Source organism: Pipistrellus hanaki, assembly GCF_964339955.1.
Source record: "Pipistrellus hanaki genome assembly, chromosome: 6".
NCBI classification, from domain to species: Eukaryota; Metazoa; Chordata; class Mammalia; order Chiroptera; family Vespertilionidae; genus Pipistrellus; species Pipistrellus hanaki.
This window is the reverse complement of record NC_140508.1, coordinates 81,563,635-81,582,104: the sequence shown is the minus strand read 5'-3', so window position 1 is coordinate 81,582,104 and position 18,470 is coordinate 81,563,635. Positions and strand designations below refer to the sequence as shown.

The 18,470-nt window shown below is 46.6% G+C and overlaps 1 protein-coding gene across 1 annotated transcript; it reads right to left on the bottom strand.

The window, feature by feature from the left end:
* Positions 1–2,116: 2,116 nt before the first annotated feature.
* ACTR5 (actin related protein 5) lies at positions 2,117–18,208 on the bottom strand. Its single transcript, XM_084887988.1, has 9 exons — positions 17,529–18,208; positions 16,042–16,271; positions 13,752–13,921; positions 12,136–12,353; positions 11,043–11,225; positions 5,781–5,897; positions 4,971–5,110; positions 3,884–4,016; positions 2,117–2,714 (listed from the first exon to the last, which is right to left on the bottom strand). Exons 1-9 carry the CDS (start codon positions 18,153–18,155, stop codon positions 2,457–2,459), a joined length of 2,076 nt encoding a protein of 691 aa, XP_084744114.1. The 5' UTR covers positions 18,156–18,208; the 3' UTR covers positions 2,117–2,456.
* Positions 18,209–18,470: the final 262 nt, after the last annotated feature.

Here is an 18,470-nt window from a genome sequence, read left to right as displayed (position 1 = left end):
GCGTGATGTATGTCACTTCTGGGTAGACGCATTTCAGAGCCAAGACTTGGCTCTTGCCGTTTGGTTTCCTTGCTTTGTGTTGAGATGGCAGGATCGCAGGATGGTGTGCAGTGATTGTGTGGAACAATGCATTCCCCACACCCACACCCCACTCACTTGCTGACATTCACTGGACAAGCAGCATAAGAAATAAACTTTGTGTTAAACCTCTGAGGTTCTTGGTATTTGACAATTACACTTGCATTCCTGGAATAAAACCCACTTAGTCACCACGTATGCATTATTTTTTAAGGTGCTGGCAGTCTCTTTGTAAATAATTTACTTGTGACCGAAACCAGTTTGGCTCAGTGGATAGAGTGTTGGTCTGCGGACTGGAGGGTCCTGGGTTTGATTCTGGTCGGGGGCATGTACATTGGTTGCGGGCACATCCCCCGTGGGGAGCATGCAGGTGGCGGCTGGTCGATGTTTCTCTCATAGATGTTTCTAGCTTTCTATCCCCGCCCCCCTTCCTCTCTGTGAAGAATCAATAAAATATATTTTGAAAAATAATAATTTACTTGTTTACTTCATTAATATTTTTAAGTTTGAAATTAATCTATGGTTTTGTGTGTGTGTGCAATCTATCAGATTTTGGTAACAATGATATACTTGCTACATAAAAACAATTTAGCCCTGGCTGGTTTGGTTTAGTGGTTAGAACAAAGGCTTATAGACTGAAGGGTTTCAGGTTTGATTTCTTATCAAGGACATGCACCTCGAGTGCAGGCTCAATCCCTAGCCCCAGTCAGAGTGCAAATGGGAGGCACCCAATTGATGTGTCTCTCTCTCCCCCCACTCCTCCTTTCTCTTCACTCTCTCTATATAAGTGGGCAGTTAGGGGATTTCCCTACCACATTTTAGCCAGAGAAAGGAGCCCTGATCCTCTAAAGAGGCCACCCTTGAGAGCTGCCCTGACTTCAATTCCCTGAGTCGACATGAACCCTAAACAGGACAAACACCTGTTTGACTAAAGTGTCCCCGCTTACCTGCCCACTGAGGGACCTTCCCCTTCAGGGCAGCTTAACCTCCATGGCCGTCCTGACTGTTCACCACTGCTGTTCAGGCTGTTTAAACTGCTGACTATGGGGAAAAGGCTCCAGACCAAGAAGCAATTAATCATTAATGGGCTGCCTCCTGCAAGCCCCACACTAGGGATCGAGCCCAGGAAATGTGATAGGAAAACCTCTCACATGGAGGCTGCCTTTGCCTTCTTCGCATCTATCCTTTCTTAGCAGCTCATGGCTATCACCGGCTCCTCAGTCCATGGGCCCAAGCATGGACGGCCAGTGGTTCACTGGCAACGTGTGGGAGATCTTGAGTCGGCCCAAATTTTCTTCCTTCTCCACAATCACCACTGCCCCCTCCTGGTCTTCAGTTGCTAGGCCCCTAAGAGTGAAGTTTCAGGTGCTCGACCTTGGTCAACAGTCGAGCAAACATGCGCAGAGGTGACCTCATCAGAGACATCAGAGCAAGAGGCTCCATGGGAATGAAACGTATGGACCCTGGGACAGGACACTAGCATCTCAGGGGCCTTCTGGGCTCAATTACTGGTGTTTGAGAGTTAAAACTCTTACCAATCTCTGTAAAGTAGAGAGGTCATATGTCCAAAGATGAAGCTACAAAGGTGCAGGGAATGAGGTATGACAACACTGAAAAGGCTGCAGGAGTAACCTTCTCTAGTCCACTTTTCTTTAGAAAGGCCAGAAAATGTTAAGTAGCCAAAACACACAGGGACAAACATTTAAAAAATATGTAGGAAGGTCTCATGTGGTGGAAAAGTTTCCAGCAAAAGAAGTTTGAACAAAAGCTGGACCAAGACCCCATTTCTGCACATTCAGAAGTGGGCACCAAGCAGGCCCCTAACTGGCTTACGCTGTACAACCTGATTTCCCTCTTGGGCCCTTTTCTCTCGTTTGAAAGAGGAAGTAATGGGAAAAGGGAAACATTCACAGCTCCTGAGGTTTTGTGGATAACTCTTTTACATAAATATCTTTTTACATGTACGTGCAAGTCCTCCAAATGCTGGGCATTCACACACTTTCTGAATAAATCTAGAAAAATATCTACACTAACCATATAAACTTTAACCATTTTTTAAAACAAAAAGGGATTTAAAATGCAGTAAGGAATAAGGGCATTTCTGTCCTCCACAGTCTTCATTCACTACTGCAGGCAGCAGACACTACACCTCGACCTGCTCCAACAAAGACACCAGGTCACTGGAAGTTTATTCACGGCGAAAGCCCCCAAAGGAGGGTAAGTTCTAGAGGGTAACTCCCAGTGTCCCTCCATGTTCTCCCCAGGAGAAAGCCATCTTGCAGCCCAACGTTCCCAGTAGACTTGGGCCAGACACATCCAGCAGTCACTGTCCTGCCACACTAGCCAACATGGCCCAAGGTCCGAGAGGGGCCCTTCTGTCATGCCTGCTCACCAGCACTGCCTCCACTGGCCCCGGAGCCTTTGCCTGACGCCTGGGCTTCTGAGGAGCGTGAAGCCTGCTTTGGCAGGTGGATGGGGACGTAGATGTTGGAAGCAGAATGCTCCTTGAAGTACTCTCCTCCCTTCTCTTCATATTCTTTCCTGGTGATCCAGACGGCGTCATCGTCCAGGTGGTCCAAGGCCCAGTCACGAGCGCCATACCAGGCGTCCAGCACAGGGTTAGAGGCAAGCTGAACCTGAAGCACAGAGCACATTCATCAGAAGGCCGTCTCCATCAGGACTCAAGGAGTGAATGTCCAGCAGGCCCAGCCATATCCCCTTTCCATCCCCAGAAATAAACACACAGGAGGCCCCGATGGATTCTATCTCTGCACCCTCCTAACTCAGCTGAGCCGAAATGCCCCCGACTCTCCAAGTGACACAAGCATGCAAACACTAACAGACTTGACCTCACAGTCAGCTACCTTATGAACATAAGACCTGCCTCTCTGGTCAGAGAGACCAGTTGCTCCTCCTCCTGCTCCAGTGATGTTAACCACAAGTTGTCAAATGGAGAGGGAGGCTAAGCTGGCCCCATCCCCTCTCTGTAAGCAGAGAGGAGCAGAGGGAAGTGGAGGCTGATATGAGGCAGCTCCGGCCAATGGTGGCAAATGAGCCTCTAAAAGGAGAGCAGAGAAGATGCCGCTGTCAATGCCCAGTTTCCATTGCTTATTATCAGAGGGAGGTGAGGAGAACGACTTATTCTCCACGCAGTCTTCTGTATCCTCTGTTTTTTACTATTTGCATGCCTTCCTTTTTTAATAAACAAAACATGATTCTCATTCTGCTTTTAAAATTAAACATAAATGGAAGACAGAAGGAAAGCCACAAAAATGTTAGCAGTGATGAGATTATAAAGTAACTAGAGGCCTGGTGCCCAAAATTCGTGCATGGGGCAACCTGCCGTCTTGGTCGCCCCAGGCAGCCTGCTGTTCAGTGGTTTGAGCATCCCTCACTAACCTCCCTGCCAGCCTTGTCGCTCCACACAGCCTGTGTTCAGTGGTACAGCTGGTTGTTTTGGTGGTGACGGCAACTGGCTTTTTATATATTAGGACTTTTCTCATTTACACTTTACTTACCACTTCTGCAATCAGAAAATAAAAATAATTAATACTATTTTCAAAACAGCTAGTTAGGCTCAGAGCTTCTGCTTATGGGTGAAGAGTCCCAGGTTCAATTCCAGCCAAGGCACATGCCAGGGTTGCAGGCTCGATCCCCAGTAGGTGGCAGGAGACAGCCAATCAATGATTCTCTCTCACTGTTGATGTTTCTCTTTCTCTCCCTCTCCTCTCTGAAATCAATAAAAATTATATTTTAAAAAAACAACACGCACACATAAGAAATAGCTGGCATTATCAATCAGTACCTGAAAAGATGACTGAAAGGGTCTCATCGCCAACAGTTCCTTCTCGATTCTACCTTTTAGCCCAGGATACATCAAGTTCCCGCCAGTGAGGAAAACGTTCTGAACCAGCACCTCCTGAATGTCCTTTGGGTACCTAGGAGAGAGAGGATTCCTCTGCTATGGGCCCGGGAACTTGAATGTCAGAAGAGAATGTACATGTGGAAATGTAAGCTCTCAGTACAAAGGAGAAAACATCTGCACACTTTTAAGAACTTCCAAGTTTCATTTGCATCTTTACAGAATGCAAAATATCTAGTCAAAACCTTACTTTGAGTGGTCAATTCACTTCTTTAGCATGATTAGAAGTTTTGTGCCTTTCTAACACGTTTTCTAACAACTAATTTTACTGAGGTTTTATTTACACACATTTTGGGTAAGTCTGATAAATTATATACTTAGCAACTGGCATCACCACACTCTACATAAAGAACATGCCCATCACCCAAGGAGTTTCGCCTCCCTTTTGAGAGTCCATCTCTCTACCTCTGATTTTTTTTTTTTTTTAAAGTAACAGTTTTATCATATACATGTTTGGCCACTTTCCCACCGTTAGACCAGGCTGACAGCCATTCAAAGCAGCTGCAATAGCTTTCCCCCCTCCTGTTTATCCAACAGCAGCACAGCACTAAAAGTCATGCTCCTTAACTTGTCCAAACTAAATTATGAAAACTCACACTGCAGGAAAATGCCTGCAGTGTGAGTTTTCATAATTTAGAAAGCACGCTCTTATAGAAATGCAAACTCCTAAATAAATGTCTACAAGGAGGAAAGAAGACTTAGAAGTTCTGCACATTTCTGGGTAATTTACAATCACTAGTCTTCAATGTGAAGGTTTGTATGACAGCCAGTGCACGACATTACCACGTTACTCACACCTAAAGGCCTGGAGAGAGATAGCGAGTACTATCTGAGCTCAGCAAGTCAACGAGAAGGAGGTGTGAGAGAGAATTCCAACGCCTCAACATCAAATCTACCAACCAAAGCCAAGGAAGTGGTTTTTTTTTTTTGGGGGGGGGGGGCGGGGGAGAAAGAGAAGTTTCAGTCTTACCTGTCCAGAATGTACTGGAGGGTCTCCGCTACTCCAGCCTGCTCTTCGCCCAGGAGAGACGGCTGGAAGATAATTTCCGGAGCCCGAATTCTTTCTGTCCCAACAAACAGCTGGTGATATGCTGCCAAGTTAAACACGGGCTTTAAAAACCCAAGGTTTAGAAGACATTTTTAGACCACATGACAAACATCCTCATTGCCAGTTTCCTCAAACTGCAGTTTATTCCAATACAGCTTCTGTCCTCTGCTCATGCCCGAGTAACCCCTCCCCAACTCTCTTGATTTAAACGTTCAATTTTCTAATCTTTTCCCGCTACTATCTGCATAATGAAATGACCCCTGAGTAGCAGGGAGAGGAACTGTTAAGAGTGGCAGCAGAGAGACTGGAAGACCAGGTCTCCAGCACCCTGGTCCCTGAACAGCTGGGAACGCTTCCTCCCAGGTGTGTCTCAGACCAGGTCAGTCTCTCCGGCTGCTATTATGACATAAACGTAGACCCAAATGAGGATTAAGCATGACATTGGCTTACATTTGAATTAAACCACTAAAGCTAGTCTTCGGGTATAAAGTCCCCAATTACTTATCCAAATGTTTCCACCAGACACACTATTACTCACAGATTCTTGGACCTTGATGATGGAACCCCAATCAATAACTCTGACTTCGGATGTTTTAAGTATCAGAACCCTCCTTTTTAGAAAATACAACTGGGATTTTTTTAAAATATCTCTAAAGGAGCAGACTAGACTAGCCTGGTCATTTATGTCACAGCTTCAAAACATGAACATGGTCGAGGCCACAGGGGTCCAACCTGGACAGCGGCGACTGGCTTCTCCACTTCCGGCGTTTCCTCTGAAAACAAGGGTTCAAAATCATTGATGTTCTCCACGTCTTCCAGGGTCGGCTCTAGAGGCTCTAGGTCAGGGGTCTAAGAACAGAATAAACAAAGCAGAACAAGCCCTGTAACTTCAGCAAGCTTTAGTTCTATTAGCTCACCGTCACCGAAAGGAGTGAAATCTCCCAATGGCCTAACCTATGAAAAAATGAAAGTATGAAAAAATTTCTCAAGTATTTTAAAATAGAACATGCATGAACACAAGGATTAAAAGATTGAAAAGCCAGGAATGGCTTTGCTTTGTCCCCCCTGCCCCCTCCCCCTTCCTACTTATATAACCTCAACTCCTACCTTCTCTCTGAAGCCTTCTGATGGGCCCACACACACCTGGGGCACAGTGGGAGCCCTGCTGCCTGCAGGAGTCACACCACCACATACAGAACTCGGAGGCGGGGGGGGGGAAGGGGGTTGAATACCTGGTGTCTTACAAAGTGTCTTAGACCACGAGCAAAATTAAGTAAATCTCTTCGTAATTAGTAGATCTACATGCCAATACTGATGGGCTGGTCATGTGACTGAAAGCTCCGGTGGGAGAATGCTTCCTGTCTGTGGAACCCAGTAGAACAGGCTTTTCTCTTCAGCAGTGAACCTGGGTGGCCTGACACGCTGGTACCATCCCCAATGGAGGATTTAGAACATTTGACCTGGCCAAAGGCGCTAGGTGGGAGTGGGGTGGTTCTGGATGACATCTTCAGCCACCTGTGTGCTTCCACGTGAAAGGCAGGTGAGTTTCACCTTCTGGACTCAAATGGCAGAATTACAGGAAGAAATATCCTGTTGTATTCCATGGAACAATGCTCTAACAATGACAGCTGTTGTAGAAAGGACTGTCTTAAGAGATGGTGTCTTGTGAGGGTTCGAGCAGACTCAGCTGAGTAGGCCTAACCTGCCCACATATACTACAATGTAAACTAGCATTTAAACTGCCCCTCCAACACACACACACACACACACACACACACACACACAGTCCTGTGGCATATGTGGCTCAGAGAGGGGTGACAATGCATTCTAAATCCTGACCAATATAGATGATCTATCATACTTAAGGGGAGGGGAGGGTAAACCCTGGAAAGGACAAGGAATATTTCTTCATCTGGGACTAGAGAACAGGATGAGAGGCACTGGCTTAGAAATAGGTAATTTAAGGAGGCGAGAACCTAAGGACCTTGCTCTTGCCAACACTGAATCTGACTCAGGAGCAGAAACACCTGCTACCTGGCACAATCCTCACCACAGATATTCCTACACTTTATGGGTGAGGAAACTGAGGCTCAGGAGGCTTAATAACTTGCCCATAACCACAGTACACCAGTAAGTGGTGGAAAGTTGGCCTAAAACAGAACTTCTTAGCTCCAAATTCTGGGCTCCGCCTTAAGCTGAAATTCTATAAATCATGATGTCCCACAAAAACTTTAAAAATAAGAAACTCAAAACCCAACTAATTATCTTCCAACCACTGCCTTTCAGTGTGATCACAGTGTCTCTGGAATCAATGGCTGTTCTGAACCTCAACTGCACTACTGCTAACTCTGCAACCTTGGGTGTGTTTCTTCACTCCCCTAAGTCTCATTTTCCTTGTTTGTAAAATGGGGGTGATGATAGTACTTGTTGAAGAGTAAGAATTAATCAAGGTGACAGTTGCAGAAGAGCTCAGCGCTGGTTCTGGACATGTCACATGTTCCATTATCATCAATCATTGCCACTCCTGTGACCAAGAGTCTAACTGGCACCAAGATCACTAGATCCTACATTTAAATGTCTCCTCCTCCACCAAGACAAATTTCAAGTCAACTACAACACATTTTTACCCTCTTTTCCACCTTCAGCCTTGCCTCTCCCTAAACCATCTTCCTAACTGCCTCTAATTATTATCCTAAAATAAAATCTCATCAGATGACTTCCTTACTCAACATGCTTTGAAGGCTTTGTCTATATGAGAGATAATATCCAGATTGATTGGTAAAGACCTTTATCGCCAGCCCCGGCCTTCTCACTTCATCTTCCACACTGCACATGCCAAACGGGCCATGCTCCCTGCCCATGTGGTTCTTTCCATCTGAAATGCCCTTCCCTCCTCATGGCTGCTTAAGGAAACCAAATCAGCTTTCAAGCCCAGCTTAAATATCTCAATCTTTTCTTAGAACTCCATCTCCACACACACCTACCACACCTGACAAGCTTTTTTACAGTCTACTAGGTATGATTCTACAGCTCTATTTTTTTTTTAAAGCACCAAGAAGGGCAGGAACTATACCTTTTTTTTTTTTTTTTTTTAATATATTTTTATTGATTTCAGAGAAAAAGGGAGAGGGAGAAAGATAAAAAAATCAAAAAAAAAAACCAACACATCAATGATGAGCAACAATACTAATTGGCTGCCTCCTGCCCACTAGGGATCAAGCCCACAACCCGGGCATGTGCCCTGACCAGGAATCAAACCATGACCTCCTGTTTCATAGGTCAACGCTCACCACTGAGCCATGCCGGCCACAGGAACTGTACCTTAACCACCTCTACAACCCCAGTCCCTGGCATGCCACACCTACCTCTGGGTGGTGGGCACCTATGACACACCCTCTCCTTTCCCTGGAATAGAGATGTTTGGGTTTCAAAAGGCTTCTTCAGCTAACACAAAAATATAATCACTCATCTTCATCTAGCTATATTCAAATCATGGCACCTTAAAAAATAAGACAACTTGTTAGCTTCACTAAAAATGGTAAAGAGATATTTTACTTATCCCAATTCATGTGATTCACAGAAGAACAAAGCTAACAATTTCTACACAGAAGACAGCATCCCAAAGAGAACAGAGCTCTCTAGCATGGCTGGCGTCTCTCTGTTTAGGGCTTGCCAGGGTCTTCACGTGCATTGTGTAGTGTTCAGAAATACAAATATGACTGTTCTTTCTGAAACCGAACAGAATGACAGTTTGCCAAACCACAGCAGGAAGGATGCAGCAAGGGTGCCTGGAACAACCTGGGTGCCTGGCACAGCACAGGAACAATTGGATTAATTGTATTAATCCAATTCAGCTATTAGTGCTTGGATGGCATTTTAATATGAACTTTGGTCCACAAAAATCTATTCTCTCCATTCTAAGTGAATAGTTAGAAAATACTACAAATACTTTCTGGAAGGCAGAACTGGCCAGCCAGAGTCATGGTCAAATTTATCCCAGGAAGATTACAGTAATAAACTCTAGTCACTAACAATCATCTTTAATAAATGCCTACCGACCATTAAAGCTCTGGGGACAGATTAATCAAGATTGTGGTATACAGAGAAATCTTTTGAAGTCTGACATTTCACAATCTCCCTAAGCCCAGAGAGATTTGAATATGTACCCGCTGGTCACGGAACAAAGTAGAAACCAGCAAGTATCTGCTGACTGAATGAAGGAGTGGCTGAATCATGGCATGAAACTAATGCAGAAAAGGGAACCAAAGAAAGGAAAAATTAGTTTCCCAACTGCTCAGGAATCACATCTTCAAAGTTGTTTGTTTTCCTTTTAAACCCGCCAGTGGCTCAGTGCAGAGATCACCAACTTTTCAACCTCGGTCCGCCGACCACTGGTTGGTGACCGCTGGCTTAGTGCACATTTCTGGTGTAAGGATGCTGATGTCCTGGTGACATGTTAAGCATAATAAAAACTAAATATGGCTGAGTAAACAACAAAGACAACTTAGTTCTGGATCCCAGCAAACAAGAGCTCAAACTGAAACCCAGACCTGACAGCTGGGAGAAGCAAACTAGTTGGTTCCACCAAAGCTGATCTGGGATGCTGTGTGCAAGTAAGAGGGTAGGAAAGGTCCCTTCTAGCTGAGACCTCAGTGAGCCATAAGCTGAACCTAGGACACCTGACTCAGGATCTGCTCTATCAAGTGGGCATGCTCAGTATCAGGGGCTGTCCTTGTACAGTCAGCAGCCCGGCAGAGAGAGGTAGAGAATGCGAGGTGAAAGCAGGAACTGAGAGAGCCCCTAGCTGTGAGATGGTCCCAGAGAAAAGCTACTTTCATGCTGAGCCAAAAAGCTCTGAAGTCTCTGGTAAGCACCACATTACACCCAGCATCAAACTGGATTTTCCTACAGCACTGTTTCTAAGTATAGGGTTTAGATTTAAAGAAATATTATTTAAAAAATATATATAGCAGGACTGGTTACTTCTGCCCCCGAAGTGTCACAAGTTCCTCTGTTTAGAACTCTAGAGATGACAGATTCCGGAACAATGAGTACTTACTTTTTTCCAGCTCTAAAGAGAGGAGAGGCAACCAGCGACCTCTGGCTATGGTGTGACCTGCCGGCAGCCCCTTCACCACACAGGGCCACAGCATGTGGGTTACCCAGGGTCCTACCTCAGCCCTGCCCCCGTGGCCATATCAACACTTATTAATAGTCCACTGGCACGGAAACAAAAAGTAGAGGGGGGGAGGAGATCAAAGAGCTTATTCAAGACTTCATTTTTAGCAACTAACAAAAGGTTGATGTTTAATTTACCAAAAAACATTTTACCGAGCATGCCCATTAATGGCTGTAAAAAATGTATCCACTATGTATGCAGCATGATCCCTGTCCTCAGAGAACATCAAGATGGAAAGGAGGTAAGTGAAAGATCAACCACAATCCATAATAAAAGCATAACATTCTAATTAGACTGGAATCCTTCCAGACGACCTTCGGACAGAGCCAGGGCTGAGAGGGAAGCCCGGGTCCGGGTGCCTGCTGGCGGCCAGAAGGAAATCCGGATCCCGGGAAGCCAGTGTCGGCAGCCAGGGGAAGGAAGTCCTACTTTTGCACGAATTTCGTGCATCGGGCCTCTAGTATACTTAATAAAGCAATGAAGAAAGCCAAAGAGCCATCACAGAAGCAGGTTCAGGTTTAAGACTGTACCACACACGTGATGTGTGAATGTCCTTCCTACTCTACACACACACCTCCCCCTCCCTGAGGAGCCAGAGTCTACAGGGTGAAATCGCTCAGGTCAGAACGTCAGTTGGTGCAGGTTAGTGCTATCATTGCCCTGCCAGTGTACCTGTGGACATCACTCACCACACCAGCTCTCTTCCCCCAAGTCTGGTCTCAGCCCCTTTCATATCAGCCTTCTCAAGACACTCCTCCCACACTCAGGAAGGTCTACTATCTCTAAATGACCCCCCTCCCCAAAACACTCAGTACCTCAGGCTTGCTGTCCACCACATCCACCTCAAGGGCGACTTCGGATTGGAGGATTTTCTGCTTAGCTTGCTCCACGGCCGAACTGAGCTTGTGTATGTAGGACTGCAGCTCTTCTGGGGAGTCCATGTTCAGCTCCATCAGAGCTTTGTGAAACTGATCCATCTGGCCATCCTCTAGAAGTTCCTGAAACCATCATCCTCAAAGTCATCAGTGCAATCACAGACAAGAAGGAAAGAGAAGTAGCTTAGAGCCAGAGAACTACTAGGACAGGACTCCTAGAGCGCCTCAGCCCGCCCCACCACAAACCACACCTCCCCCAAAGTTCCCCACAGCTGTCCTCCCAGCTGTCCCTAGGCTGCCACGGCATCATGGTTTCAGGCTACCTGACAAGGCAAAACTAACCTATGGTGACAGACATCAGAAACATTGTCATTGAAACTGGTTTGGCTCAGTGGATAGAGCGTTGGCCTGTGGACTGAAAGGTCCCAGGTTCGATTCCGGTCAAGGGCATGTACCTTGGTTGCAGGCACATCCCCAGTTGGGGGTGTACAAGAGGCAGCTGATCAATGATTCTCTCTCATCGATGTTTCTAACTCTCTATCCCTCTCTCTTCCTCTCTGTGAAAAATCAATAAAAATATATTTTAAAAAAAAAGAAAAGAAAAAGAAAAGTTGTCTTCTTTTGGGTGGGAGAAGTGGGAAGGTTACTAAGAGTAGGCAGGAGGAGAGACTGCTGGGGTGCTGGTAATGCTCTATTTCTCGATCTGGACAGCAGACACACAGTGTGTTTCACGTTGTGAAAATGCATGAGCTACACGCTTCAGATTTGTGTACTTTGCAGCGTGTGTGCTACACTAACATTAAAAAATTAAAAAATAAACTAAAGGGGATTATAAGGCTGACATAAATCAGCAAAGCCAGAGTCCACAGTTATTTCAAAAATGCCTGCTGCTATACCATCCTCTATACTGATGATCCCAGACTCTTTCATGACCCCAAGGGCAACTCAGTGGATGCATTTTGTGGGTAAGGAAGAACATACAGGAGGAACATTTGCTGAGTAAGGCCGGGGCTCATCTGGGACCTGCTGTTACCTGCACGTACTGCAGCCTGTCCAGCCGCTCCTGATCGAGCTGCAGCTTCTCCTCCCGCCGCCTGGCGTTCAACTCCTGCAGCCGCCGCAGCTGCTGCTGCCGCCTTTCCTGCTTCTCCTCGGCGGTCAGAGTGCTGCCGAGGAGTTTGCTGGAGAACGGGAGCTGCATTTTATGCACATTGTTTTCGTAATAGTCAGGGCACCGCCACTTCTGCAATTCTTCAAGTAAATAAGTTTAAAAGTTAAGAAATAGCAACACTACTAGCACAGAAATTAGAAAGACAATACCAGAATTCTAGGTCTGTGTAAGATGAAGAGCACACGCCATACAATCTCTGAACTATCCAATCAAGAAAATGCAGCCATAAAACTGGACACAATGCCAACAGACTTCCTCTAAAATAACTGCTAAGTAAAAAGACTTCAGGCTGAAACGATACGAGAAGGAAAACTGGAATACCAGGAATGAATGAAGAGCAATGGAAATGATGAAAATCTGGTTAAATGTGACAGACAAACCTCTTCTTGAGTTCAAAATGTTTGACAATTAAAAGTAAAAACCACACGCTGTCTGATGAGTTCCCAATGTTGTGGATGATTACATAAGACACCTCCAGCACAAAGGAGGAAAGAGAAAGGACCCTCTCGCATGCTAACATTTCCACATTCTACTTGAAGTGGTAAAACAGCGATTCTAAGAAGACTGTGTAAAGTATGCTCATTGTACCCTCTAGAGCAGGGGTCTTCAAACTACGGCCCGCGGGCCACATGCAGCCCCCAGGGGAGTCTGATCCTGCCCACCAGGTTTTTTGGGCAGTGAGCGCAGCCAAGGTGTTACAGTAGGGATTAGTAGTTCATATAGTCCGGCCCTCCAGCTCTCTGAGGGACCGTGATCTGGCCCCCACTTTAAAAAGTTTGAAGACCACTGCTAGAGCAATCACTGAAAAAACTACAGGAAGGTATAGTAAAGCCCGACCAGCAAGGTCAGTAGTTGAGCATCGACCTATGAACCAGGAGGTATGGTTCCATTCCCAGTCAGAGTTGTGGGCTTGGTCCCAGTAGGGGACAAACAGGAGGCAGCCGATCAATGATTCTTTTTCATCACTGATATTTCGATCTCTTTCTCACTCTCCCTTCCTCTCTAAAATCAATAAAAATATATTTTTAAAAAGATATAAATAAATGGAAAGACATACTGTTTATCAACTGAAGATTCAACATAATAAAAAAAATGTCAATTCTTTCCAATGGACTTAATGTTATTTCTGCATTTATATTTAGAATGTTGTTGTCCTATAACCAATCTTATCTGTAGATTTAATGTACTTTCAAATAAAATCCTAACAGAACTTTTCTGTCGATATGGATGGACAAGTTGATCCTAACATTTATATGGAAAGGCAAGAAACTAGAATAGCCAAAACAATTTTGAAAATAACCTACATGGGTAAGTTATCCGTTAACTAAAGATTTTATTGAAGTAATACGAAAAGGGAAAGGGGATGCTAAAAAAGTACTGAGTTAAAAAAATGAGCAAATGAGTTATCCTGGAACACAATTTAAGGAACGCCCCCACAGCCAACATCCAAAAGCTGCAAGCACCCGCTTCTCCCTCACCTTCTGCATAATCCTCGGCGATGTAGCTGTGCTCGTGCAGGATCTCCTCCATGCGGCTGAGGGTGATAGCTGCCAGGTGCCCAGGATACTTCAGCTGCAGGAGACGCTGGAGGTAGCCAGCTGCTTGGCTTCCTCCCAGATTGATGCGTTTGCAATTTTTAGCATCTAATCTACAACCAAGAAATGGAAAACAAAACTTTTTCTTTTCTTTTTTTTTAAAGAATAGTTTATTGATTTTTAGGGAGGGAGAGAAACACCGTTTAGTTGCCTCCTATATATCCCCTACCGGGAATGGAGCCCGAGACACAGGCATGTGCCCTGACTGGGAATCCAACCAGCAACCTTTCAGTGCAAGTGATGACATCCAACCAACTGAGCCACACCGGCCAGAGCAACAGCACTTATTCTTGACAGCATGAAAGAGAATATGGAGCACCGTTGGGGAGAAAAGATAATTTAATGTAAATGCAGGAGGAAGAACCAGACCAGCTGGGAGAACATAAAACTTAGTTGGAAGGGACTTTCAAGTTCCCTTGGTCCAACCTCTTAACCAATGCAGACTTCCTAGTCCACACCCAGACAGACATGTGCCCATCAAACTCCTGGCAAGCGTTTCAGAAGGAAATCAGTTCAATGGGAAGGACATGTACTCTGAAGTCAGACCCACCATCCATTTCTCAGACTGTGGTCCTGGAACCAAGTATCCTGGAATTAGCTGAGGAAATGTTAAATGCACCCATTCTCATGTCTCATTTGCTCTGGGATGGCCTGGGAATTTGCATTTTAACAAGCTTCCCAGGTAACTCCAGTATAAGCCGGACTTTTGGGACTCCCTTCCCCAAACGCTCCACTTCTACTGACACACATTAAGTAACGCCAGGTATACTGGCTTAGTGTAACTCCTTAAGACTACCATGAACTGAAGGGAAAGAAAACCAGAGTAACTTTGTGTTCTTACATGAGAGAGTAACAGAGCACTAGGAAGTTGCTCTATATTGATATGTTGCTGCTCTATCACACCTCACCAGCAGATGCCAGCACAGAACAGAATATACTCCAATCTGATCATTCCTTAGCCTTCAGGTAAAATAATTTTCTCTAAATACAAGATAAAAGTAACAATATCATCATTAATTTCTGCATATTGCTTTACATAATGTAGACAACTCTGCACTGAAGTGTTTGGTAATGTCTAAGAATTACTTTTTTCTTCATTTATTTTTGTAAAAATTTTAAGAGAAATTCCTACTCTAGGGCTCAATATATTCCACAGCATTTGTTTTAACTTAAATGTTCATAGTGCTTTATAACTTATAACATGCCATCACCTACATTATCTCATTTCATCCTCAGGATAACCCTGAGCAATCCATTTTTCCCGTTTTACATGTTAGGAAACTAAGTGAAGAGGCTAAGTACCTCATTCTTAGCCGGACTACAAACCAGGCATTCAACTCCAAAGCTATAAATTGTTTTCAGAGAGGAAGGGAGAGCAAAAGAGAGATAGAAACGTCAATGATGAGAATCATTGATTAGCTGCCTCCTGCACACCCCCTATTGGGGATCAAGACCACAACCCGGACATATGCCCTTGACCAGAATCGAACCCGGGACCCTTCAGTCCATAGGCCACACTGAGCCAAACAGGCTAGGGCAAAGCCAGGACTCTTCTCTTGTACATCCCCTTTACTCCATGAGAAATCTCAGGAGAGCATGATGCTGGCCTAGTCTCTCATCAGACAACAAAAGCCCAGCTATAAAATGAGGACCGATTTTAGACATGACAGAAACTACCCTCACTTTTTATTCAACTCAAAAACATTTAATAAGTACCTATGATGTGCCAAGCACTGTATGTGAAAAAGGTCAAAACTATGGTGATTAAAGAGCTTTAAATAAAAATCATGCTATCTTAATAAGAAAGTGACTCCAGAACACAAAAATAGTCTAAATTAAGTTTATTCAAATCATTTATTTATTTATTTTTTTTTTTGAGCCCCTAGTACCTGCAGGTACTGTGTTAGCTATCTCACCTAAATCAGAACAAAATTCTAGAACTGTGGATTTGGACCTTGGAGACCATCCACCCCAACTCCTTCCACAAGGGCACCAAGAATGGAAGGTGAAGTGACTGACCCACAGGCACAAAGTGAGACAGGTCAGAGCTAAGCCCGGAGGCCAGTTCACGGTCCGGTACCTGCTCTTTCAACTCCACCTGTAAAGCAGGCACCCCATCAACGTTTCCCGAATGCTCCTCAAAGAGGACTGACATGCTGTCGGTGCCACTCACCTCCCTTCTAAGATGGGTAAAATGTGTGTGCACTGGTACCCAGATGAAATGATGAGGCCGCTGGAGATCGAGGTCTTTGGCTTGTTGTGGTAGAAGCTGAACAGGCTGTCTATTCCGTAGGCCACCCTGGGAATCCTGTAGCACTCAAAAAGGAGCTCGGACATCATCTGTCGCGAATACAGGGGGTTGCACACCGCTTCTGTCAGAACGATGGGGTGATCCACACAGCCCTACTTTGAAGCAAAAGAACAAGGAGGTGGGTGATACGAGAATACTCTTCTTAAAGCACAAAAGAAACGAAAATGCTGAATTTGCTTTTGGTCTCCAACCAAAAACCTGATCAGAAGCGGCCGTAAAACATGCCTCTCATTTCTATGGGAAGTGGTTTTGGAAAATAGGAACGCAGGGTCAATTTAAGGTCAAGCCCCTTCCAAATTCTCAGTGAATCATAACGGCTGTATCTTCAAAATAGCTCCAGAACCCAACCACTTCTTACCCCACCTCCCCCATTCCCTGCTGCCTCCTTCGGATAAGTCACCATCACCTCTCACCCAGGTGATTGCAGCAGCCTCCTCCCCGGTCTCCCCATTTCTATCTGTGACCCAGGCCAGTCCATTTCCCATACAGCAGCTCCAGCGACCGCTCGGGAACATCAGTCATGTCCCTCCTCTGCTCCACACCAAGGATCCCCAGTTCACTCGGTAGAAGCCTGGGTGTGTAATGTGTCCCCTCCTCACCTCAGAATTCCTCTTCCACTCAGGGCATCCTTCTGCCCTGGGCCTTTCCACTGGTGGTTTCCTCCCTCTGTACCACTATTCCCTCAGATATCACGTGGCCTGCTCCCTCAATAACCTCCTTCAAGTCCGGACTCCAACATCACCGTCTTCCTCATCCCTCTCCTCTCCTTCTACCATGCCATAAAATCTACTACTTAATTCTACTTATCATCTGTCTCTCCATACTAGAATGTCTTTCCATACTACCCTGTTTCACCGAAAATAAGACAGTGTCTTATGTTAATTTTTTTTCTCCCAAAGTTGCGCTAGGTCTTATTTTCAGGGGATGTCTTATCTTTCCATGCGCTAGGTCTTATTTTCGGAGGATGTCTTATTTTCGGGGAAACACAAGCACAGGTTTTGTGTTACATTTCACAGATGCACTAGAAAAGTGCCTGACAGAGTAAGTGCTCGATGCACATTAGTTTATAAGTGAACTTATTAACAAAGGAGCAATATGCCCGACTGTATGCTCCAACAGAAAAGGGGTACGGTTCTGTTCGTGCTGTATCCCAAGCGCCTACGGCTTACACACGTTAGGCGCTTCGTAGCTAAAGGAGCGACTAATGAATGAATGATTCAGTAACGATCAGCGCCACGGGAGTGGCTCTTCTTTCTCTGAGGGCAGAGAGAGCGGGGACAGGACCTCATCCCTCCCGCTCCAGCCCAACCCACCCACCTCCCTCCCCGCCCGCCCTCCGCGAGGCTCACCTGCGAGGAGACCCCCAGGTGCTGGAAGCAGTAGTCAAACAGCAGCTCCTGCAGCTCCAGGTTGACCGGCACGTTGCGGTCGAAGGGCGAGCGCAGCATCCAGCGCAGCGGCTCCAGGCTGCCCAGCGCGTTGCCCACCTGCGGGCCCGCCCCGCCGCGCGCCGCGCCCCGCCCGCGGGCGCACACGGCGCGGAACTGCAGGCGCGGCTCCGGGCCCGCGTCCGGCCCGGCGCACGCCCAGCCGGCGCGGACCTGGAACGACCCGTTGTCCAGCACCAGCGGCACCGGCAGCGGCCCTGGGGCCACCGGGCCGGCCTCCAGCACCGGGTCTGGGGTAGCGCGGGCGTCCCGGAACGGGAACACGTTCCCCGCCGGCGCCGCGGCCCCGGACGCCGCCATCTTGCGCCGCGCGCGCTGGCCCCGCCCCCCGCCGCAGCGTCCGCCCCGACGGCGCGAAGCCCCGCCCCGGCGCGTCAGGCCGGGCGGCTCGGGTCCTAAAGAACTTCCGGGCCTCACCTCCTCGCCGCGGCCGGCGGCCCTCTGCGCCCGGCTCGCGCCTCGCGGCCCAGGCCACCCTCGGGACCGCTGGGGCCCGACCATCCTGGCGGTTAAGTCCCGCGGTTGCATAACCTCGTCTTACTACCCGGTCTCGCCACGCCCCTTCGCACCAGCCGGGACTCTGGGCCAATCAGCCGCGCCCCAGTGCGCAGCGCCGTCAAGCCCCGCCCCCTCCTGCCTCTGGGAGGCCCCGCCTTCTCTCCTGGCCACGCCCCATTCCCCCGGGGAACTCACCTTCTACAGCCCTCGGTTCCGTCTCCACGTGGTTAAGTTGCCCTCAGCCTCTCAGTCAAGGAACTGCAAGTTCTGAGTCACTGATTGTTCAATTACATTAATATATATATTTTTTTTAATTTTTTACAGAGAGGAAGAGAAAAGATAGTC

Excerpts from the sequence above, each read along its gene's own strand:
- ACTR5 (XM_084887988.1), bottom strand. The coding sequence starts at position 18,155 with ATGCAACCGCGGGACTTAACCGCCAGGATGGTCGGGCCCCAGCGGTCC. Across the intron at positions 5,898-11,042 it reads TGGTGGACAGCAAGCCTGAG|ACCCCTGACCTAGAGCCTCT; the intron begins GTACTGAGTGTT and ends TTCTGTTCTTAG. Across the intron at positions 4,017-4,970 it reads CTCCAGTACATTCTGGACAG|GTACCCAAAGGACATTCAGG; the intron begins GTAAGACTGAAA and ends TCTCTCTCCTAG.